Below are 22,032 nucleotides of genomic sequence, written 5' to 3'. Positions count from 1 at the left end.
TCAGAAGCTTCTAAAGCCATGACATCATTTTCTGGAATTTTCCAAGCTGTTTAAAGGCACAGTCAACTTAGTGTATTTAAACTTCTGACCCACTGGAATTGTGATACAGTGAATTATAAGTTAAATAATCTGTCTGTAAACAATTGTTGGAAAAATGACAAAGTAGATGTCCTAACCGACTTGCCAAAACTATAGTTTGTTAACAAGAAATTTGTGAAGTGGTTGAAAAACAGGTTTTAATGATTCCAGCCTAAGTGTATGTAAACTTCCGACTTCAACTGTACCTGTGTGTGTGTGTGTCTCTTCACAGTCCCTGCTGTTCCACAAATCTGATTCTACTGCTTGCATCAGTTACCTGATGTGGAATAGAGTTCCATGTAGTCATGGCTCTGTGTAGTACTGTGCGCCTCCCATAGTCCGTTCTGGACTTGGGGACTGTGAAGAGACCTCTGGTGGCATGTCTTGTGGAGTATGCATGGGTGTCCGAGCTGTGTGCCAGTATTCCAAACAGACAGCTCGGTACATTCAGCTTGTCGACACCTCTCACAACAACAAGCAGTGATGAAGTCAATCTCTCTTCCACTCTGAGCCAGGAGAGACTGACATGCATGTCATCAATGTTAGCTCTCTGTGTACTTTTAAGGGCCAGCCGTGCTGCCCTGTTCTGAGCCAACTGCAATTTTCCCAAGTCCGTCTTTGTGGCACCTGACCACACTACTGAACAGTAGTCTAGGTGCGACAAAACTAGGGCCTGTAGGACCTGCCTTGTTGACCTATTCAAAGCTTCCTCCAGGATCTCTCCATACATCTGCCTGCAGTTATTGATCTCAGACTGCAGGTTTGTTTGTTGTGATTGAGTGGGGGAAACCGCTGCATCCAGTTTATACGGACCAATATCACATGCCACTTGCACTCAGTGCGCACAGGGAGCAGCGACAGTGTCATCACGTCATCCAAAAACATGGCAGACATTGGATGAGTATAAAATGTTAATATCTTCGGCTTTGAGTAATGGAAAAAAAATCGTCCTCAGCAAAAATTATTTGAATAATTCATGGATGTTTTGTGCACAAAGGTGATGACTAGAGTGTCTTATTAGGAATTTTCAAATCTTACTTCTCTATGTGGCCGTGTATGGAAAAACATATTTTTGGGCCAGGTGTCAGTTAAACTTCAGTACCGAAGCAAAACTGTAGGAGCAGTTGAAACTGTGGTTCTAGACCAAAACCCTGGCCCCTTGGTTCTGACAGATGGGTGTGCCTTGGTGGTGGCAAGAACACACCCAAGAAACACCCACATCAAACCACACCTCCAAGTCAACTCATGTTTGGCTTCTGTCATGGCCCCCAGCATTTCTTGAGGAGCAACACAAAAAACAATGCCAAATCAGCAGGTGCAGTTCCCCTTTAAAGCCAGGTATAGCACACTTGACCCCATCCATTATACTGCACAAGTGTATGTACACTGAGTGTACAAAACATTAAGAACACCTGCTCTTTCCATGATATTGACTAACCAGGGGAATCCAGGTGAAAGCTATGATCCCTTAGTGACCACGTTTACATGTTCACAGGATTCCGGATAGTAGCTCATTTCCCGCTTATGGTCTTATTCGGGATAAGCTGTTTACATGCACCTTTGATATCCCGCTCATGAGTATCCCTGTACCCATGAATAAACAGAATAATCCTAGTTTAAGTGTATGGGTTGTTACAGGCTTTGGTTTTTCCATTTATGTTTTGAGGTTTGGCTTTGGCATGTATAGCACTTTAGCATGTAGGGCGTGCCGATTGGTGTCACCTCATTAGTCAGTATGTGTTCCACCTGTGCTGGTTTGTCATCTCATTAGTGGGAAGGTGTTTCACCTGTGCTGGCCCAGGTGCTATTTAAGAGTGGCTGGCCCAGTGCTCCAGTTGTCTTGAGAGATGTGGAGGGTAAACACATTGAATTGTCACTCCCTATTTGATTTCTAGTCAAACAATCGTTTATCTGATCTTCTCTGTTTTGTGTCAACTTTTTGGTTTCCTTCCTGTCTTTAAGTTTGTTGAAGGTTTTTCTTTTGTTTGCCTCTTCTTGGGCAAATTTAGTGGGCGCTCATTGTGGGTGTCTTTTAGGTTCCAGTATTTGTTGCTAGTCAACTTCCAGTGGACACCCCCATGAGTTTCTTTCAAAACCCCTCCTAAAACCCCACCTGTTTTGGTTGTTTGTCAGTGACTCCGTTAGTTCCCTCTAATGTTTGAGCAACATTTGTTTGGTTTTCATGCTGGGGAACGCAACAAAATTGGGGCTCATCCTGAATGTTGTTTCCCATGAGTAGGGTGGTCACTCTAACCACCTACTCTGAAGCTCTGCTGTGCCGAGATATGAGTGTTCAAAATACACTTGCGGTAGTTTCTGTCACTGACGTCTACCCTGAGGGGTTATAAGATTGGGGGAATAATTCTGAAATTTGCATAAATGCACAGGAAAATGAAAATAAAGCCATGGACTTTAAGTTGAAAGAATTTGTGGAGAATCCTACATGGGATATGCTAGATAAATGTACAAAGTCGAATCTGCTCGTCATTGCAAAGCATTATGACATCAAGGTGGCATCTGGCGATCCAAAAGCAGTAGTCAAAGAGTTAATGGTTACTGCTTTGGTGGTGAGGAAATCCTTCCTGAGGGAGAGGCTGATGAAGGGGGTGCTGCGGGTAGTGGGGTGAGTCCCATAGACCTGCAGCTGCGAGAGGTGAAACTAGGGGCAGGGTGGGAGCAACAGAGATTGGAGCACAAGGAAAGGGAAAGAGAATGTGAGGAAAGATGGGAGCAACAAAAATTAGAGTTTGAGCACATGGAAAGGGAAAGAGAACGTGCAGCCAGACTAGTGCAGGAGGAACGTGTGCATGCCACTCGATCAAGAGACATGGAACTAGAAGCGCGACAAGGAGAGATGGATCTGGAGGTACTCCGAATTGGGTCGGGCCATCCTGTACCCTTGGCGGAGTTTGATCTTGGTCGGAGTGGCCGGCTTATGCCGCTTTTCAGCGAGGGGGAGATGGATGCATGTTTTGTTCTGTTTGAGCGGATTGCCGCATCCCTGGAATGGCCGAGAGACATTTGGCCACATCCCTGGAATGGCCGAAAGACATTTGGCCACATCCCTGGAATGGCCGAGAGACATTTGGTCACTGCTCCTCCAAAGTGTTCTTGTGGGAAAAGCACAAAGTGTACTCCACTTTATCTCTTGACCAGAGTTCAGATTTGACACTGTTAAAGCTGCTATCCTTCGGACTTATGAGTTGGTCCCAGAGGCATACAGACAACAGCTCCATAAATTACGAAAGACAGAATCACAAAGCAAGTTCGCAAGGGAACAAGCATGTCTTTTTGATTGGTGGTGTGGTTCTCGAGGTCAAGGACCTTGAGGATTTAAAGACACTCTCAAGCAGTTCAAGAATTGCCTTTCAGGAAAGGGTTGCGACATACATTTATGAGCACAAGGACCTCACTCTTGAGAAAGCTGCAGTTCTTGCAGATGAGTTTGTGTTGACACATAAAACTACCTTCACAAACAAAGCACCCAATAGTTATCCTTACAAAAAAAGCAATCCAGAGAAGTCACCTCCTAATGCGAGGTTTCAGTCCATTTCTAGAGTGCCCAAAGATAAAGATTGGCAGAAAGCAGTTTTTTTGTATCCGCCAGTTTGTCATTACTACCACGAGAAATGACACATTGTCTCTGTGTCCTAAGTTGAAACAGAAATTAGAGAGAGAAAAGGTGGTTTCTTCCTGTGGGAGAAGAACTCCAGCTCATTAAGTCTCTGGTTTTCCAGATTGACTGACCTTCATGTCTTAAAGTAATGATGGACTGTCGTTTCTCTTTGCTTATTTGAGCTGTTCTTGCCATATTATGGACTTGGTCTTTTACCAAATATGTCTATCTTCTGTACACCCTCCCTACCTTGTCACAACACAACTGATTGGCTTAAACTCTTAAGAAGGCACACCTGTTAATTGAAATACATTCCAGGTGACTACCTCATGATGCTGGTTGAGAGAATGCCAAGAGTGTGCAAAGCTGTCATCAAGGCAAAGGGTGGCTACTTTGAAGAATCTCAAATATAAAATATATTTTGATTTAACACTTTTTTGGCTACTACATGGTTCCATATGTGTTATTTCATAGTTTTGATGTTTTCACTATTATTCTACAATGTAGAAAATAGTAAAAATAAGGAAAAACCCTTGAATGAGTAGGTGTGTCCAAACTTTTGACTGGTACTGTATATACATTTATAAATAAACGAGGTGACTGTTTTGTCTTGCATTTAATTGTTGACAGCAAGTAGACTCCATGTTTATATTGCAGAAAGCGACGCGTGTAAGATGATTATGTTGTGCAATGGAAGTTGTTTTCTGTTGGTGGTGAGCAAACTTCTCCAAGAAAAACATAGGATATATTTGTTGTCTTAAGGGGGAAGGTGTTACAGGCTTTGGTTTTTCCATTTATGTTTTGAGGTTAGACTTTAGAACGTGTAGCACTTTAGCATGTAGGGCGTGCCGATTGGTGTCACCTCGTTAGTCAGTATGTGTTCCACCTGGACTGGTTTGCCATCTCATTAGTGGGAAGGTGTTTCACCTGTGCTGGCCATGGTGCTATTTAAGAGTAGCTGGCCCAGTGCTCCAGTTGTCTTGAGCGATGTGGAGGGACTCTCCCTATTTGATTTCTAGAAAAACATTTATTTGTCTGATTTTGTTTTGAACCATCTTTTTGGTTTGGTTCTTGTCTTTAAGTTTGGTGTGGGTTTTTATTTTGTTTGACTGTTCTTGGGCAAATTTTTGTGGCCGCTCATAGTAGGTGTCTTTTAGGTTCCAGTTGTTCTTGCTATTTAACTTTCAGTGGACACCCCCATGAATGTCTTTCAGAACCCCTCCTAAAACCCCACCTGTTTCGTTTTGGTTGTTGGTCAGTGACTCTTTGTTAGTTCCCTCTTCTGTTTGAACAACATTTTTGGTTTTCTTGCTGGGGAATGTAACAGGGTTAAATGGAATGGTAACTGAAATATGGACACTGACTGTAGGCCTATAACCTCTCACATGTAGCGTCATATAAAATGAACTCCTGCAGAATTATGCATTTCTTGCAGTGAAATTATACATGTTATTTTTGTCTCAGGAAAAGGAGTGGAGCAATATGAATTTCTTTCAGCATCTCTTGAGAAAATGTGAATGTGTGTCATATTTTACACTGTTATGCGAGCACACAGTATTTCAACCACATAAAATATGCACCCAAGACTAACAAAGTCTTATCAGAAAGGCATTTTGTTGTTTTCTCAGCTTTTCATTTCCTTAAAACCGGAAAACAGAATTTTACAAAGGACCATTCTTTCCACTGTTTTGGAGTTATGGAGTTTTTCTACCCAGTCTCTAAACGAAATGGACAACTACCGGTGTTAACTAGATTACTAATGCATTCATTCTATCAACGTAAGACATTCAGGTGAGCACTACTTTTATTTAGTCTTCTGGTGCAACAAGTTATGACAGAAGAGAAGCTGCATGTATCAAACTATAGAAGACAAACAAATGGCCTACCAAATGTCAGAAATTATAACATGGACTATCAAATGGGGAGGGGGGTGCAACTCAATATTAGGAAGTTGTTCTTAATGTTTTGTACACTCAGTGTATATACAGTGCATTTGGAAAGTATGCAGACCCTTTGACTTTTTCCATATTTTGTTACGTTACAGCCTTATTCTAAAAGTGATTATTTTTTTGTATCATCAATCTACACAAAATACCCCATAATTACAAAGCAAAAACAGTTGTTTAATTGTTTTAATTAAAAATAAAAATATCACATTTACACAGTACTTTGTTGAAGCTGTGTGCTTTTGGAAGGTGAACCTTTGCCCCAGTCTGCGGTCCTGAGCGCTCTGGAGCAGGTTTTCATCAAGGGTCTCTGTACTTTGCTCTGTTCATCATTCCCTCGACCCTGACTAGTCTCCCAGTCCCTGCCGCTGAAAAACATCCCCACAGCATGAAGCTGCCACCACCATGCTTCACCGTAGGGATGGTGCCAGGTTTCCTCCAGACGTGACGCTTGGTATTCAGGCCAAAGTTCAATCTTGGTTTCATCAGACCAGAGAATCTTGTTTCTCATGGTCTGATAGTCTTTAGGTGCCTTTTGGCATACTCCAAGCGGGCTGTCATGTCCTTTTTACTGAGAAGTGGCTTCTGTCTGGCCACTCTACCATAAAGGTCTGATTGGTGGAGTGCTGCATAGATGGTTGTCCTTCTGGAAGGTTCTCCCGTCTCCACAGAGGAACTCTGGAGCTCTGTCAGAGTGACCATTGGGTTCTTGGTCACCTCCCTGACCAAGGCCCTTCTCCCCCGATTGCTCAGTTTGGCTGGGCAGCCAGCTCTAGGAAGAGTCTTGGTGGTTCCAAACTTCTTCCATTTAAGAATGATGGAAGCCACTGTGTTCTTGGGGTCCTTTCAATGCTGCAGACATTTTCTGGTACCCTTCCCCAGATCTGTGCCTCGACACAATCCTGTTTCGGAGCTCCACTGACAATTCCTTTGACCTCAAGGCTTGTTTTTGCTCTGACATGCACTGTCAACTGTGGGACCTTATATAGACAGGTGTGTGCCTTTCCAAATCATATCCAATCAATTGAATCAAGTTGTATTAACATCTCAAGGATGATCAATGGAAACCGGATGCACCTGAGCTCCATTTCGAGTCTCATAGCAAAGGGTCTGAATACTTTTCTGTTTTTTATTTTTAATACATTTGCAAACATTTCTAAAAACCTGTTTTCACTTTGTCATTATGGGGTATTGTGTGTAGATTGATGAGGATTTATATTATTTAATCCATTTTAGAATAAGGCTGTAACGTAACAAAATGTGGAAAAAGTCAAGGGGTCTGAATACTTTCCAACTCCACTGTATATTATATTCACCAGTAACAGGCTTAGACAAATTAAACTTTGCAAATAGATGTGCTTATAGGCCTATGCACTGGCTTCCTCTGAATAGTTTTGAATTGAATAACACTAATCAAAATGACTAATTGTTGGGATGTTTGAGAGAAGTCAAGTTGACTGATAATGTAACAGTAAACCATTTAATATTTTAAATTCCTTCTATCAACCTGGGAGTAGAAGCCACCTTTCATCGAGCAGGAAACATACCTGGAGGACAGGAGCACTCTTGAATGACCTCCCTGGTAGTGCGAAGTTTGGGCAGTGCTATGGTCAGTCTCTGAAAGGGGACAACAAGAATGCACAGTGCATAATGTTTATTTGAATGTAGGTTAAATTTTAGATATAAGTATATCTGCTCATCATGCATGGTAATTGTTATTTAGTGGTAGTAATTGACAACCATTTTTGAATGGATCTCCAATTGGATCCCAAATGACTGAATTTGGAGATCAGTCTGAATTAAGGTGTCAAATGAGTAGTTTGCCTAGAGATGAATCATGTTACTAATAGGGCTGTCAGAGATAATCAGTTAACTTTGAATCATGATTAATCGCATTGTCTGAAAGCATCAAAAATACAATCTATACAGCTAAAAACAAATCTAAAGTTAAAAACAATGCGATATCAAAACAAGTTGACTTTGAGGTTAAAGAAAGTGGGCTTTATCAATTTACCTGATTTGACCTTGGACAAAATCAAGAAGTCAATATTCTTTTAATGCTTTTTGTATAAAAAAAAATCATAAATTACAGCTCAATTTGAGCAAATTCTGAATTTGCATTTATCGCGATTAATCACAGCAAATCCTGCAATTAACTATTTTTTATCGTTTGACAGCCCTAGTTACTTGATTATAGTGAACAGCTACCACAATGTTGTGATAAAATAGGCAATCTTACGGAAATCATCCTTCAAAATATTGCATCACTGTCTGATACATGTTTATTGACCTTTTTTTAAAATTACACTTTAAAGTCACCCTCACCTCTTGCACAAGTTTTTCAATGATTTCCTGAAGGCCAGGTACTGTTCCATTCTCATCCTGCGCGAATGCATCGGGATGGATCAGGGACATTCTCTCAATCTCCAATGTCTGCACTCTGTACTCCAGGTACGATGTCTTGAAGAATACCAAAAAACAAAACGCCATAGAACACACCGACAACATGATGCAAAAGACAATTGGCAGCCCTCCTAAACAATGTGAAAAGTTTGATTTGTGGCAGTTGATAGATTCCATGGCCTTCTTATTCTCTGATTTTTCGTGGGATCCCATCCTGACGTCGACAGCCAAAAAAGTACTATAAATAAATTGTAGTCTTTTTCCTGTGTGCAACATTTCCTGCTACAAATAATTATATTGTCGTACTGCCACTTTGTTACAGTACCGGAGCCATCACTAGAATGAACGTTTATGCTCTGAATATCTTTGAACGGGGAGGGAAGCCACGTGGGCTGTGTAGCTGCGCTCACGCGCTCTCAGGTTGAATGATTTGGACCAGTCAGACACAGACAGGATGCCAAATACCAATGTCGTTCTTGGCACTCCCTGAAGTCCCTTCAATCAAATTAGGCTGCCTGATAATTCATCTCTAGAATAATGGTGAATAAATGGATGAAAACCAGAATAATTAAACTCTTATTCTAAACTAACCCAATGAATGTGTAATAAAACAAAACAATAGCCTAGTCATTCATTTATATATCCACTAAATGGCACTATACTTTGAGAAAATATTGAATTATACAATTCTTACCCAATAATGAAAAAAATGGGGGGGTAATTTAAATGTCATTCAACATTTGAATAAATAACATTGTATAAACAAATAAATCTCTTCAAGGAAAGGTCCATGCCCAAAGTGGATGAGGTGCACTTGTCTATTTCAAATCCCATCGCTTGCAGGTGTGGAACTGGAATCTACTCATGGGGTGTTGTATTGCCATCAACTGGATAAATATGACTACTACAAGCAGACCAACAGACTGCATTCTTATCACTGTTTGTCCTAGTGACCATGCTGCCTTGAAAACGACCAGAAACCATGTCTAACAATCAATCACAACTTTTACGAGCAATCATTTTTTCCCAATGATGTCAAATGTGGCTGACAATATAATATGACAAATCCATTAATTTGAAGTTTAAAAAAAAGAAAAGAAAAAAGGAACACAATGTGAAGGAACACAATTTTGAAAACATAGTAAACAAGTTTATTCATAAATCAAAAGGGATCAACAGGAGTCAGAAAAAAGTTAAATAAATTCAATCTGAAGGAAGCAGGCAGGTAAGCTCAATCGGTATGTAAACGAGGGTAATCATCTCATAGATAGCGGACTGATGCAGTCTATAGAAGTCTCCCTTGGAGTAGAGAAATGTAGAGTAGTGCGCGCTGTGGTCTTCAAGGTCACTTTTTCCTCTCCTTCCTCATGGGGTGGAAGAATGGATGCCAGATGGCCTCTTCCAGGGTGAGCCTCCTGGACACGTCATACTCCATCATACTGTGGATCAGGTCAAACAGCTGCTCGTGGTCTGAGCTCCTAGAGGACATGTATTGCTAAGGGGACAAGAGAAACAGTATATATTAGAAACAGCATCTAGTTGTTGTACAGTATTTAATATGTGCAGATCAATTGAGGTTGTTCCAGTGATTGTATTCTGGTATTTCTGATTCACAAAAGGGTGCTTGCTAGTTGCTACTGAATTGATTGATTTTCTAAGCTAGTTAAAAATAACACAGTACATACATTTTAAAAACTTGACAGGGATATACAATATACAACAATAAAGTCAGTGACTTACTTCCATTGTGGTCCCTAATGTGCATGGTGCTTATCATACAGGTAACTGTAATAGTGTTTGAGTTTTACCTTGAGTGGTTTGCAGTGCTTCCTCACATATCTCCCTGAGGAACTGTGTTCATCCCAGTCCAGCCGGTCATGATGCACATAGCGCCGCTTCCTGGGGACAAAATAAAACCATTTACACATTCTTAATTGACAACATAACCATTTGTCAATGATCATGTAAATTATCTGCATCTTGAAATTGAGACTCAATCATTAACAAACACTAAACCTACTTGGTTTTCTGTAGCAGGTGTACAGGTATGGGCCCCAGAACCCTCTCCATCATGGCCAGGTGTTCTTTGCTGTCATGAGTCTGAAATTTCACAAAGTTAAAGTCCCCCAAAGATACTAGCCTGGTCCCAGATCTGTTTGTGCTTTTGCTTACTCTATTGTCATGGCAAACATGGCAAGAGAGCAGAAATAGGGCTGTTACGGTGACTGTGTTACCGCCACAGCGGCAGTCATGAGTCATGACCGCAGTCAAATTCTACATGACCGCTGAGTCAAGGTAACTAGGTTTCTCCAAAACTGCGCTGTGATGCCGCTGATGGTCATTAGCAGCCTACCAAAACATGCTAACTACCAGTTGCTAATAGCCTGGTACTCAGCGCTCTATTGACCCTCTAATCACTCAAATGCAAACGCAATATAGAAAATCTAATCAAACACTTCATGACAGCCCTGGCATTCAGAGTTCGAGCGGAATAGGATCACCTGTTGCGCAGTAAGAGCCAGCTCCTCACAGCTGGTTGATGCATGGAATGAAATAAGTGTTCCTATAATAAGCCCATGTTGAACAACATTTCTATATACTATGTAATTGTGTGTGAAAATATAGTTTTGATGGCCTCGATTAAAAAAGCAGATCCATCAGCTTTCTACAGGCTTACTATATTTATTTATAAACTTTCCTAATATTAAGCACATTGCTTCGCTTTACAACCGGAGTAGCCTACCTGGCTGGCATAACAATGAACTGCGGGAAAAGCTATTTAAGTGCATATCTCTCGCTCTCTCTCTCATATATAAGTATAGTCAGAGGATCTATCAATTGTATAACACACTAGGGAAAGGAAACATATAGTCAGTCATTTTATGACATAATCTCCAACTCCTGTCATCAAGGGCTCAATCATTTTAGTCAACAAAGCTGTTGAAGCTTGTGTTAACAACTTCCAAAACATTTTACATCGACAAAAGCACATTGCTTCGCTTTACAACCGGAGTAGCCTACCTGGCTGGCATAACAATGAACTGCGGGAAAAGCTATTTAAGTGCATATGGATTGTGGTGCATATGGATTGTGGTCCTCTGTAGCTCAACTGGTAGAGCATGGCGCTTGTAACGCCAGGGTAGTGGGTTCGATCCCCGGGACCACCCATACGTAAAAATGTATGCACACATAAAAGCGTCTGCTAAATGGCATATTATATTATGTCTTTTTTTCCCCTGCCCCGACAGGTGCATGATAATGGCCTATTCTAAATTCAAACTAATTCCACACATTTTAGTACATGTAAAGACAAAATTAAATTCAGAATACTCTGAGGGGTGAGAATATCACTTGTGAATGATGCCCAGCATGTGCAGTCTAAGGCAAGAAACAGCGCATGCTTTTGCTACTTTTTCAAATCATAGTCGCATGCATCATGTAGCCTAGCCCATAGGCCTATATGTTTTGATAAGGTTTGTATCATAACTAAAAGTGGCCGAATAACTCCAAGTGTAGCTTGTTGACCCCTGGAACAGGGTAGGAGAGCCCATAGCGTACAGAGTGAAACGTGTTCTTATAAGCCCAGTCATTGCGCAATCGCATGTGAAAACAGTTTTGACTGGCCACTATTTAAAAGAGGATCCCAGCTTTCTCGTGCTGCAATATTTATTGCTCAATTCTTTAAATTAATCACATTAATTTGCTTTACAACTGGTGTAGCCAACCAGGCATATAAAAAAATATAACTGCACATAACCTCTATTCGAGTGCAGTTGACTGATTACGTTTTTTTTTTGTTTGGGCCATTCTAAAATCAAAAATAATTCCACACATATATTAGTAGGCTATATGTAAAGACCAGATTAATTGAGAATAGTCTGATGGGTGAGAATATTATCAAGTGCTCGTCAAATTGTGAATGAGAGACTTGGGCCAATTGAGATCGCGTGTGACTAACACATTTCAGTTAATTACTAAAGGTCCTGCCTTGGGCCAATTTAGTAAATTACGGATCTCTATGACAAAACGCATCATTCACCCAAGTTTAGTCAAAATCGGGCCAGTGCCGCCAGATATCGCGTGTGAGTAACGTACGAACGGAGACAGATCTACAGTCCCCTACCCGAGTTCATGGGGGAGAATTCACTTTGTAAGTGCTCAACACAGAATAGCCGCATGTGCGCGCTCCCTCGGAAATCGGTTGGGAAAAATCTTGTCTGCTAAATGAACTAGTGTCGCTCACAGCAATATTGCATAGCCAGACTCAGAATATGCCATTCTATTCTTCTGAAATAGGCTGCATTTTCTTCAAATGATCATGTTTAAGACCTGCCCAAAATAAACAGTGGCTTGTAGGCTATGCGTGGAAGATGCTAAACGTGTTTATGTTAAATAAGGGTCATTTACCGTGAGACCTGCAGTTATTTGCATGACAGTTACCAGCTGACAATTTCATGACCGCCACAGCCCTAGGCAAAAAGACTGGCACCCAGGCTACAAATATCAGTCCAAATATTTTTACAAAGGATCTCCCTCTACTGCTCCTGTACCTACCTGGAACAGTGTTAACCCAAGGTAGTACTCTAGGAGAATGCAGCCCAGACTCCACACATCACACGACTGGTTCCACCCCAGCTCTGTGAAAACAAACATTACAACAATTTAGACAACAGCCTATTGGACTTCCATCCATTCCTCACTCTCACCAACACATTGGTTTCTCAACACTTACCAAGGATGACCTCCGGTGCTCTGTAATGGCGGGTGGAGACCACTGAGGTGTGGTGCTCGTGGTCAAAGGTGGCGTTACCAAAATCTACCACTTTCACATCTAGGTTCTTCAAAGTTCTCTCATCCCGTTTCTGCATTTGAAAACACAGGACACTTATTACACACAGATCTAATACACACTATGTCAGGCAGGCAAGTCAGAGGTGGAGTCAGAGAGACACTCCACCAAACTGTCTGCTGCAGCACTCCATACTGACTGGAGGGGAATGGGTAGGGGTGTGCCGATCTGGACCTACTGACTGGTGGGGAATGGGTAGGGGTGTGCCGATCTGGACCTACTGACTGGTGGGGAATGGGTAGGGGTGTGCCGATCTGGACCTACTGACTGGTGGGGACTGGGTAGGGGTGTGCCGATCTGGACCTACTGACTGGAGGGGAATGGGTAGGGGTGTGCCGATCTGGACCTACTGACTGGTGGGGAATGGGTAGGGGTGTGCCGATCTGGACCTACTGACTGGAGGGGAATGGGTAGGGGTGTGCCGATCTGGACCTACTGACTGGTGGGGACTGGGTAGGGGTGTGCCGATCTGGACCTACTGACTGGTGGGGACTGGGTAGGGGTGTGCCGATCTGGACCTACTTGCATTCGTTATCGTATCCATAAATGGACTGTGGACAGTTGCATTGGATGATACACATGATTGGAAAAACTGAAGTGTTTTAATTAAATGCTTAAATAAAAGGCTGGCAATATATCTAATCGTCTCCCTGCAAGTTTCTAGACCAGGAAAGCTGCAGATCAGCAGCAACGGATGTGTGTGTGTATGTAATCATTCAACTTACCATTTTGGCATTGTATTCCATGTCATAGTCAGAATTGACAAAGAGAATATTCTCTGGCTTCAGGTCAGTATGGGTCAGTTTATTTCGATGGAGAACTATAAAACAAAAATTGGTGTAGGTGTTAAGATACCTTCCTTTGTTTCTAAATTCCAATTTACATAAAGAAAACTATCCACCATCTGATAGTATAGTGCACACCGTGCAAGTTACAATGATTTTGCATGAAGATAATTAGTATTAGGTTATTCAAATTCCAAGACACTTGATGTTAAACTCCATATACAGAAATAGAACTTCCCATTTCCATGTTGCTTTTTCCAACACATCAAGCTGTATTTTTTATTTAAATTTAACCAGAAAAGTCCCATTGAGACTGGGAGTCTCTTTTACAAGGGAGATCTGGCCAAGAAGGCAGCAGCAGTCATTTCAACATTACAAAATGTAAAATATATATAGTACAATCATGAGACGATTCAGCCTACAGGAAAAAAGGTACACTCCTCCTGAACAGAGTTTTGCAGCACCAGAGTTTTACTCACAGGACACAGCTCTGAAGATCTGGTAGGCCATGTGTCTGATCTGGTCCACAGTGAAAGGCATGAAGCCATTCTCCTTCAGAAAGTCAAAAGTGCTGAGACCCAGAAGCTCAAACACAATGCAGATGTGGCCATGGTAATCGAACCAGTCCAGCATGCGCACACAGCCACTATATGAGGGCAATAAGAAAACATATTACCACCAATGTTCCCTCCAATTTTTTGGGCCACTAAGCGGAAACTTGTGAGAATTCTGTGCAACTTCCGGCGCGCGTTTACAATGAACACTGAGGCTGTACCCTTACCGTTTTAGACAGTAGCCAATAGGCTATTGTGGCTATTTGATCATAATGTAGGCCTACCAACAAAACCAATGGAGCAAATCCCATAACACTTTCACATGGAAATAGCTTTTGATTTCTATGATATAGCCTACAGTAGCCTATATGTGGTGTTCAATGCAGGCCTACAATGCATGAGACTTTTAAAAACATTTTTACATTATGAAGGGCTTGACATTAATTCATAATTGTTTACTTGGTCTGTAACACCATGGGCCAAATAGCTGACTAAATTGCATTGTGTTGTATGATGCAAGAAACCACTTTACAAAATAAAAGGTAATTATTATTACCATACAGAGAATTAGACAATGTAGGCTACCTCTCTGCCTATTGGCTTATTTTCTTAGTCAAGCCCGTCTCAAAATACAACACCGCCCCTTTAAATAAGACATAAGCTTTTTACCAGACTGGCTTTTCAAAGACCGCTCGAAATGTAGCCTACACATTGCGCTCTTGTAGGAAGCAGTAACTCCCCATTGCTGACCTATACTTATCTATAACTGGCCTAATAACTCGCTAACTAGCAAAGAATATCAACAAATGTGATCTGAAAAGCGCGAGTGCTCGATGGCTACCCCCGCCAATAGAATTCTACTCCATTGCGCTCTGGCTCTGCCTACAACAAAATCACAGACTCAATCTTGCGAAGTTACATTTGTTGCTTGCATTGAAAAGGGGCTGATATGTTGTTTCAATCACTGAAAAAACATTGATCTATATAGTGCAAACTAATGGGGCGAACTCAGTGAAGTTCAATCTCTTGCGTCTCTGTATGGCCTAGCATTTCTTCGGCGTGGTAGTCCTGGAGGTGGTGCGCAGATTAGCGGGAACATTGATTACCACCTGTTTGTATAGCACCTCCAAGCACCTAAGCAGCTGGACAGAGGTATATACGAATGTTGTAGGCTAAAATGTGTGTCCCTTAGTCCCGGTTACTCACAAGGTTCTCTCGTCGTCCAGGGAGTTCATCTGTTCCAGCACCTCTACCTCAGACATAGCGGCCTCCCGGTAACGATCAATGTTCTTAATGATCTTCAGCGCCACCCTATTGTCATCACTACAAAAGCAGAGGTTGACAGAGAGAAAAGCATTGAGCTAATGCCATGAGTGGAAACCCATCCGGTTGGCTTGAACAATAAATAAAGATTTGTGTTACTTACTTCGAGTTGTCAATACATTCCACCACTTTCCCGAATGCGCCTTCTCCTAAAGTGGATACAATCTCATCTAAAGGGGCAAAGGAGAAGCTGTTAGTACATCAGAACAGAGCGTCTACAACACAAGAACAGATCAAAACTAGACTAGCAGCTACTCACTCTGGCTACATAGCATTTGTCACTTCCCTCCTATTCCTAGGAAACTACTACAATAATAGTTCTCTAGCCTTACTGCTAATAGACGGATGAAGAGAAAAAAAAACTCTTCCAAATCTCAAAGGTTTAACATATTTCTTAAAAGATTCCAATGCCCCGAAGCTATACCCTACCTATACTGACATTCAAACATACAGACAAAAGGGTTACAGAAAGAAAGGTTTGTGTTCTATACATCTTGCTTTTAGTACGAGTCCATTGTGATAGATCAGGTGACCCTCCTCATCATCCTCAAAACTTCTGGATCTCTTCCTGCGGTGACTCCTCTGGAAGGGGAGGGGGGGAGGGGGGGGGTTCATGGCCACCAGCATCACCACCATCATCACCATCATCATCATAAACCCGTCAGAACCAGGACAGAATGCGCCAATCATTCATTCAGCGGGAGGAAGTTGATGAGGGGGAGGATATTCGGCCCATTCAGAAACCCAGGCCAGGCCACGGCAGCAGCAATTTCAAATGCATCCCCGAGAAACGCACAGGTGCCACCATAATGTGTGTTACAGAAGAAAAACATGGCAACATATTTTCAGACATGACTCACAATAGAAGTTCTTTCAAGAAATTATAAGAGTAGTGATACAACAGAAGTGCAGTAGGACATCATCCACGGTTCAATGGCTGAGTTTTATGGAAGCATAGCATCTAATATTTGTGCCGAAATTAATATCTTAATCCAATCACTTAGATTGAACTGATTGTTTAACATTGTTTTTAAATAATAAAGCAAAGCACTGTTTTGGAATACCAGACCAATTAGTAATAACTATGCAAATTCAAATAACCCCAATAACAAAATGATCAACCATAGATGATTACTGTTCTACTATGCGATCACCCAATTCCACAGACAGAAAGAGTTAGACAGGTGGAGAGTATCATACCGAGTCAGAGCACCCCTGGCTGTGACGACGGGAGCGGTGTCGTGTGCGACTGCTCTGGTGGCTCCGGCCACTGCGTGCGGAGGATTTGCTGTAGTGGTGCCAGTCTCTGTTCCTCCGCTCTTTACCCTTGGCCCCATCCCTCTCCTTGTCCCCATGGCTCTCCCTCTCCACACTGGGCTCCCGGGCCCTCCGCTCCCTGCACTCCAGCCTCTTAGAGTCAAGGTGACACCTGTGGCCAAGGCAGACTACAGTTCACACACACAACCTGGAAACTACAAGGTCATGTTCATTGGTCAAGTGGGAGAGAGTTATTTAAAAACACATTTTTAAATCAAGCAATCACAGCAATCTTTTGATGGGATATAACTTGTGATCATACACTGCATGTGAAATTCTGACTGATCACCATCATTGGCTCGACAAGTGTCCACTTGCTAAGGATGAGAATAAGGGATGAATACAGAATACAACAGGGATGTTGATAAGGTAATCTCAGGCTTGTGGTATTATTCATCAGCCCTTGCAGCAGGGGTGTAGGAGGAATGTTATGTCTTGACCGGTCAGGCGCCAGTAGGCAGCATCAGCCAAGTATCTAAAGACCTCCTTCCCCTCCCCACGACACCCATGTTATAGACCGGACTGTCGTCATGCCTGTGAGAGGGGTTAGTAACCTCTCACACACATTCCACATTCATTCCTGGAATGGAGGTCATTCCTTCACCTGACAATGTTATAGTAGTAAATCCCACCTCCCATCAGCTGTCATGTTATGGCATGGAGTAGTAACTTGATCACAAGAACACCAAGGATTTATTGGTCAATACTGTGTTTATGATTGCCGTGGAACCTGCAAACTTGTACTTGCATACTTGTTCAATGCAATTGTAAATAGACAAAAGTATACAAATTCAGCAGCACGGTTAGTGCACCCTATCAAATGAATATTTGGGTGACTTAAAATGATAAAAATTTGCATTTCCAACAGTGCTTGTTTCTTTATTTTTGTGTTTAACCCTGAAAATTATATTTTATCTAGGCCTACATAAACAGTACAAAGAACACAATCCCGGTTAATGTCCAGGAATACTATTCCTGTGATTGTATAACTGTTTACAATTAATAGTCATTGTGGTGTTTACATTTGAATTCCCCTTGCCATAATAAAATGTTAGATGTTCTGATAGAGGTCTTATGACAGTATCTTCAAGAATATCAGCTGAACATTTTCAACAAAGCTGACCCTAAATAGAATCAATTACATTCTTCATTCGTCGTAGCTTTAATAGTTGATGTTACATGAGCAGAATGTCTTATTTACCTTTCGTATGTTTTATAGTGGTGGTAGCGCCTCGGTCTCTTTTCCCGGTCACTGCTATGTGAACTTCGCCTCTGCCGTTTGCGAATCTCCAGCTTCTCCTCATAGCTATACTCCTCAACCCAGCCATCAGGGTGTCGCATGCGCTTGGAACGCCGCATCTGCCAAACAAGTAAAGGCAGTGAGTCTATGCAATAAAAATTACGACGACTTAGAAAGCCTATCCTCATGCATTCCTTTACATATAGGTTGTAAAATCCATGCCAGCTGCAATGAAGAGAACACGCTGCCCCTGGCTCCTGACAGGACTCCTGACTGTCTGCTTGTCATGTCTCACATGTTGTCAGCTGTGCCTGGACTGTGGACATAGTTAATGTTCTACTTCAGAACAAAATATATTAATACAGCTAAAGTTAGCTAACCCATGTTTGGCTGATATAAAGGACAGATGCTAGCTAAACGTTAGCTGGTATGTGTGAGGCTGTTTAAATCGCTTAAAATCCACACATGAAACGTTAGATAGCCAGCTACATTGTATAATTACAACGTAGCTGTGTCATACCAGTATTCGTTAAGCAACACCACTTCCTTGGGTCGTCACTAGTTACCACAGACAGAATCATAAAGCCCGCCTATTTCTACAATTTATCTTCTTAAAATCTGACTTTAAACCTAACCCCACTGTTAACCTTATACCCTAACCTTAAATTAAGACAAACCTAAATGTTGGTTTTCATTCATTTTTACGTGGCTGTGGTTACGTTAACTAGTGGAAACCACTTCCTTGTGTTATGTTAACTAGGTAACAGTTAGTTAGCTATGTCAACAATAACCAACTGCGCTAACAACAGGTAGCTAGCTAACGTTAGACAACTGTTTATCGGTTAGTTTCGATATGCCACCATCAGATAGTTACCTTCAGACAAATAAATAAACTCTAACATGCTGCAACTGACAGTTCTGGAACGAAGAGGCTAGCTAACGTTAGCTTTAACGACAATATGGTTTATTGAGCTTTTAAGTTTAACGTAGTGAGCTTATATTTCACAGTTAAACACAAAAATACCCTCACCTTAAACAACTGGTTGTCAAGTTCTGAAATAAGACCCTGTACTTTCCAGCCAAGCTAAGGGAACGATATTTTAAATCAGGTTGCAAATTATTTTACGACCACTGGTATACATTCTCCTAATCCTCAAAAAAATGGCGACCGTGTGGTTTGGAACAAAGCCCTTTGACGTCAGCGGAAAGATGGGAAATGAAGTTCATTCCGCTCACTCAACGCATATCTTCTCAATTTCAACGTTGCCGAAATGTATCTCCTATTTTGATACTGACAGATCATTATTTCTACGGTAAATATAAAAGCAGTCTCTCACCTCAACTTATCAGATACATACAATATTGTATCCAGTTTACCCTGGACAAAACTTTTCCCAATGAGAAAACCATGACAAAAGCATCAAAAAAGGTTCCATACATTGCCCTCTCTCAAAATGAGTAGGCCTGAGGAATTTGAAAGAGGCAAAATATGTGTCCTTCCATAATAGCTCAGCAGAAACATTCAGAAAATGTTGTTGGGGTGTATACAATGGCAACATGAAAAACATTTAAGCAATAAGGAATGAGAACCTTTGGTATGGCCTAACAGTAGATGATGAGTTATGTCATGAGAAAACACTATTTCCAGATGGTCATTCAGTGTTGACACAAATAAATTGACCTGACCTAACACGGCTGATGCCATAAATCGTTTTTGGACATGGGGAGGTAATAATTTGCTGGCAGGGTTGCATGTTTATGACCATCACTTCAGCTAATATTAGCCCCTCTATTTTATGAATATCGTTGCAGCTTCGCTTACAGGTCTGTTTTTCAATGCAGCTGGTTCAAGTGTAAGCACAGATGCACAGTCAGGTCTATAATTATTGGCACCCTTGCTAAAGATTAGTAAAAAAAATACAAAAATGTTTTATGACATTGGAGAATACATTGGGCGGGATCATAGACCATTCCTTCATTCAGAATCTTTCCAGATCCTTGATATCCTTCGTATGCTCTTATGGACTGCCCTCTTTAATTGAAACCACAGGTTTTCAATGGAGATCAAGTCCGGAGACTGAGATGGCCATTGCGAAATGTTTTTTTTTTTGTCAATTAACCATTTCTTTGTGTAAATGTGATATTTCTAAAACCCTGTTTTTGCTTTGTCAACATCAACATTTCGCAATGGCCATCTCAGTCTCCGGACTTGATCTCCATTGAAAACCTGTGGGGGAACAATTGAATCAATATTAGAATAAGGCTGTAACCTAACAAAATGTGGAAAAAGTCAAGGGGTCTGAATACTTTCCGAAGGCACTGTGTGTGTACAGTACCAGTCAAAAGTTTGGACACACCCACTCATTCAAGGGTTTTTATTTGTACTATTTTCTAAATTCTAGAATAATTGTGAAGACATCAAAACCATGAAATAACACATGGAATCATGTAGTAACCAAAAAAAGTGTTAAACAAATCAAAATATATTTTAGATTTTAGATTCTTCAAAGTAGCCACCCTTTGCCTTGATGGCAGCTCTTGGCATTCTCTCAACCAGCTTCATGAGGAATGTTTTTCCAACAGTCTTGAAGGAGTTCCCACATATGCTGAGCACTTGTTGGCTGCTTTTCCTTCACTCTGTGGTCCAACTCATCCCAAACCATCTCAATTGGGTTGAGGTCGGGTGATTGTGGAGGCCAGGTAATCTGATGCAGAAATCCATCACGCTCCTTCTTGGTCAAATAGCCCTTACACAGCCTGGGGGTGTGTTTTGGGTCATTGTCCTGTTGAAAAACAAATGATAGTCCCATTAAGCGCAAACCAGATTAGATGGCGTTTCACTGCAGAATGCGGTGGTAGCCATGCTGGTTAAGTGTGCCTTGAATTCTAAATAAATCACAGACAGTGTCACCAGCGAAGCACACCCACACCATCACACCTCCATGCTTCACGGTGGGAACCACACATGCAGATATAATCCGTTCACTGACTCTGCGTCTAAAAGACACGGCGGTTGGAACCAAAAATCTCACATTTGGATTTATCAGACCAAATTACAGATTTCCACCACTTGGCTCAAGCAAGTCTCTGCTTCTTATTGGTGTCCTTTAGTAGTGGTTTCTTTGCAGCAATTTGACCATGAAGGCCTGATTCACGCAGGCTCCTCTGAACAGTTGATGTTGAGATGTGTCTGTTACTTAAACTCTGTGAAGCATTTATTTGGGCTGTAATCTGAGGCTGATAACTCTGATGAACTTATCCTCTGCAGCAGAGGTAACTCTGGGTCTTCCTTTCCTGTGGAGGTCCTCATGAGAGCCAGTTTCATCATAGCGCTTGATGTTTTTTGCGACTGCACTTGAAGAAACTAAAATAAAGTTGTTTAAATTTTCCGGATTGATGGACCTTCATGTCTTAAAGTAATGATGGACTGTCGTTTCTCTTTGCTTATTTGAGCTGTTCTTGCCATAATATGGACTTGGTCTTTTACCAAATAGCGCTATTTTCTGAATACCACCCCTACCTTGTCACAACACAACTGATTTGCTCAAACGCATTAAGAAGGAAATAAATTCCACAAACAAGAAACGAATTGAAATTCATTCCAGGTGACTACCTCAAATCCAATCCAATTTATTGGTCACATACACATGGTTAGCAGATGTTATTGCGAGTGTAGCGAAATGTTTGTGCTTCTAGTTCTGACAGTGCAGCAATATCTAGCAAGTAATATCTAACAGTTCTACAACAAAAACCTAATACACACAAATCTAAGTAAAGGAATGGAATAACAATTTATAAATATATGGATGAGCAGTGTCATTATCAGAGTGGCATAGGCTAAGATGCAATAGATCGTATAGAATACAGTATATACATATGAGATGGGTAATGCAAGATATGTAAACATTACTGAAAGTGGCA

General features: G+C 41.4%; 2 protein-coding genes across 4 annotated transcripts in view; both read right to left on the bottom strand.

The window, feature by feature from the left end:
- col23a1b (collagen type XXIII alpha 1 chain b) overlaps window positions 1–8,360 on the bottom strand; it is a 152,954-nt gene extending 144,594 nt beyond the window's left edge. Inside the window, exons 1-2 of the mRNA XM_084178060.1 lie at window positions 7,966–8,360; window positions 7,188–7,257 (exon numbers count right to left, since the gene is read on the bottom strand). Of these exons, the coding sequence (XP_084034186.1) occupies window positions 7,188–7,257; window positions 7,966–8,319 (424 nt within the window). The 5' untranslated portion in view covers window positions 8,320–8,360. The remainder of the gene's footprint in view (window positions 1–7,187; window positions 7,258–7,965) is intronic.
- A 799-nt stretch (window positions 8,361–9,159) lies between these two features.
- On the bottom strand, window positions 9,160–19,305 carry clk4b (CDC-like kinase 4b). Of its 3 annotated transcripts, none has more exons than XM_084178736.1 (13): window positions 19,142–19,305; window positions 18,073–18,230; window positions 16,755–16,983; window positions 16,046–16,136; window positions 15,658–15,724; window positions 15,438–15,554; window positions 14,157–14,323; window positions 13,618–13,712; window positions 12,776–12,905; window positions 12,598–12,680; window positions 10,064–10,143; window positions 9,852–9,942; window positions 9,160–9,538 (listed from the first exon to the last, which is right to left on the bottom strand). In XM_084178736.1, exons 2-13 carry the CDS (start codon window positions 18,228–18,230, stop codon window positions 9,389–9,391), a joined length of 1,458 nt encoding a protein of 485 aa, XP_084034862.1. In that variant the 5' UTR covers window positions 19,142–19,305; the 3' UTR covers window positions 9,160–9,388. The 3 variants fall into 3 exon arrangements, with proteins under 3 accessions (XP_084034862.1, XP_084034863.1, XP_084034864.1); XM_084178737.1 differs by lacking the exon at window positions 19,142–19,305 and adding an exon at window positions 18,986–19,055 and having other exon boundaries at window positions 9,175–9,538; XM_084178738.1 differs by lacking the exon at window positions 16,046–16,136 and having other exon boundaries at window positions 9,175–9,538; window positions 19,142–19,277.
- Window positions 19,306–22,032: the final 2,727 nt, after the last annotated feature.

Source organism: Coregonus lavaretus (genome assembly GCF_964263955.1).
Source record: "Coregonus lavaretus genome assembly, chromosome: 15".
In the NCBI taxonomy this organism is placed as follows: domain Eukaryota; kingdom Metazoa; phylum Chordata; class Actinopteri; order Salmoniformes; family Salmonidae; genus Coregonus; species Coregonus lavaretus.
Note: the sequence above shows the minus strand (reverse complement) of the source record. Positions and strands in the feature narration are given on the sequence as shown.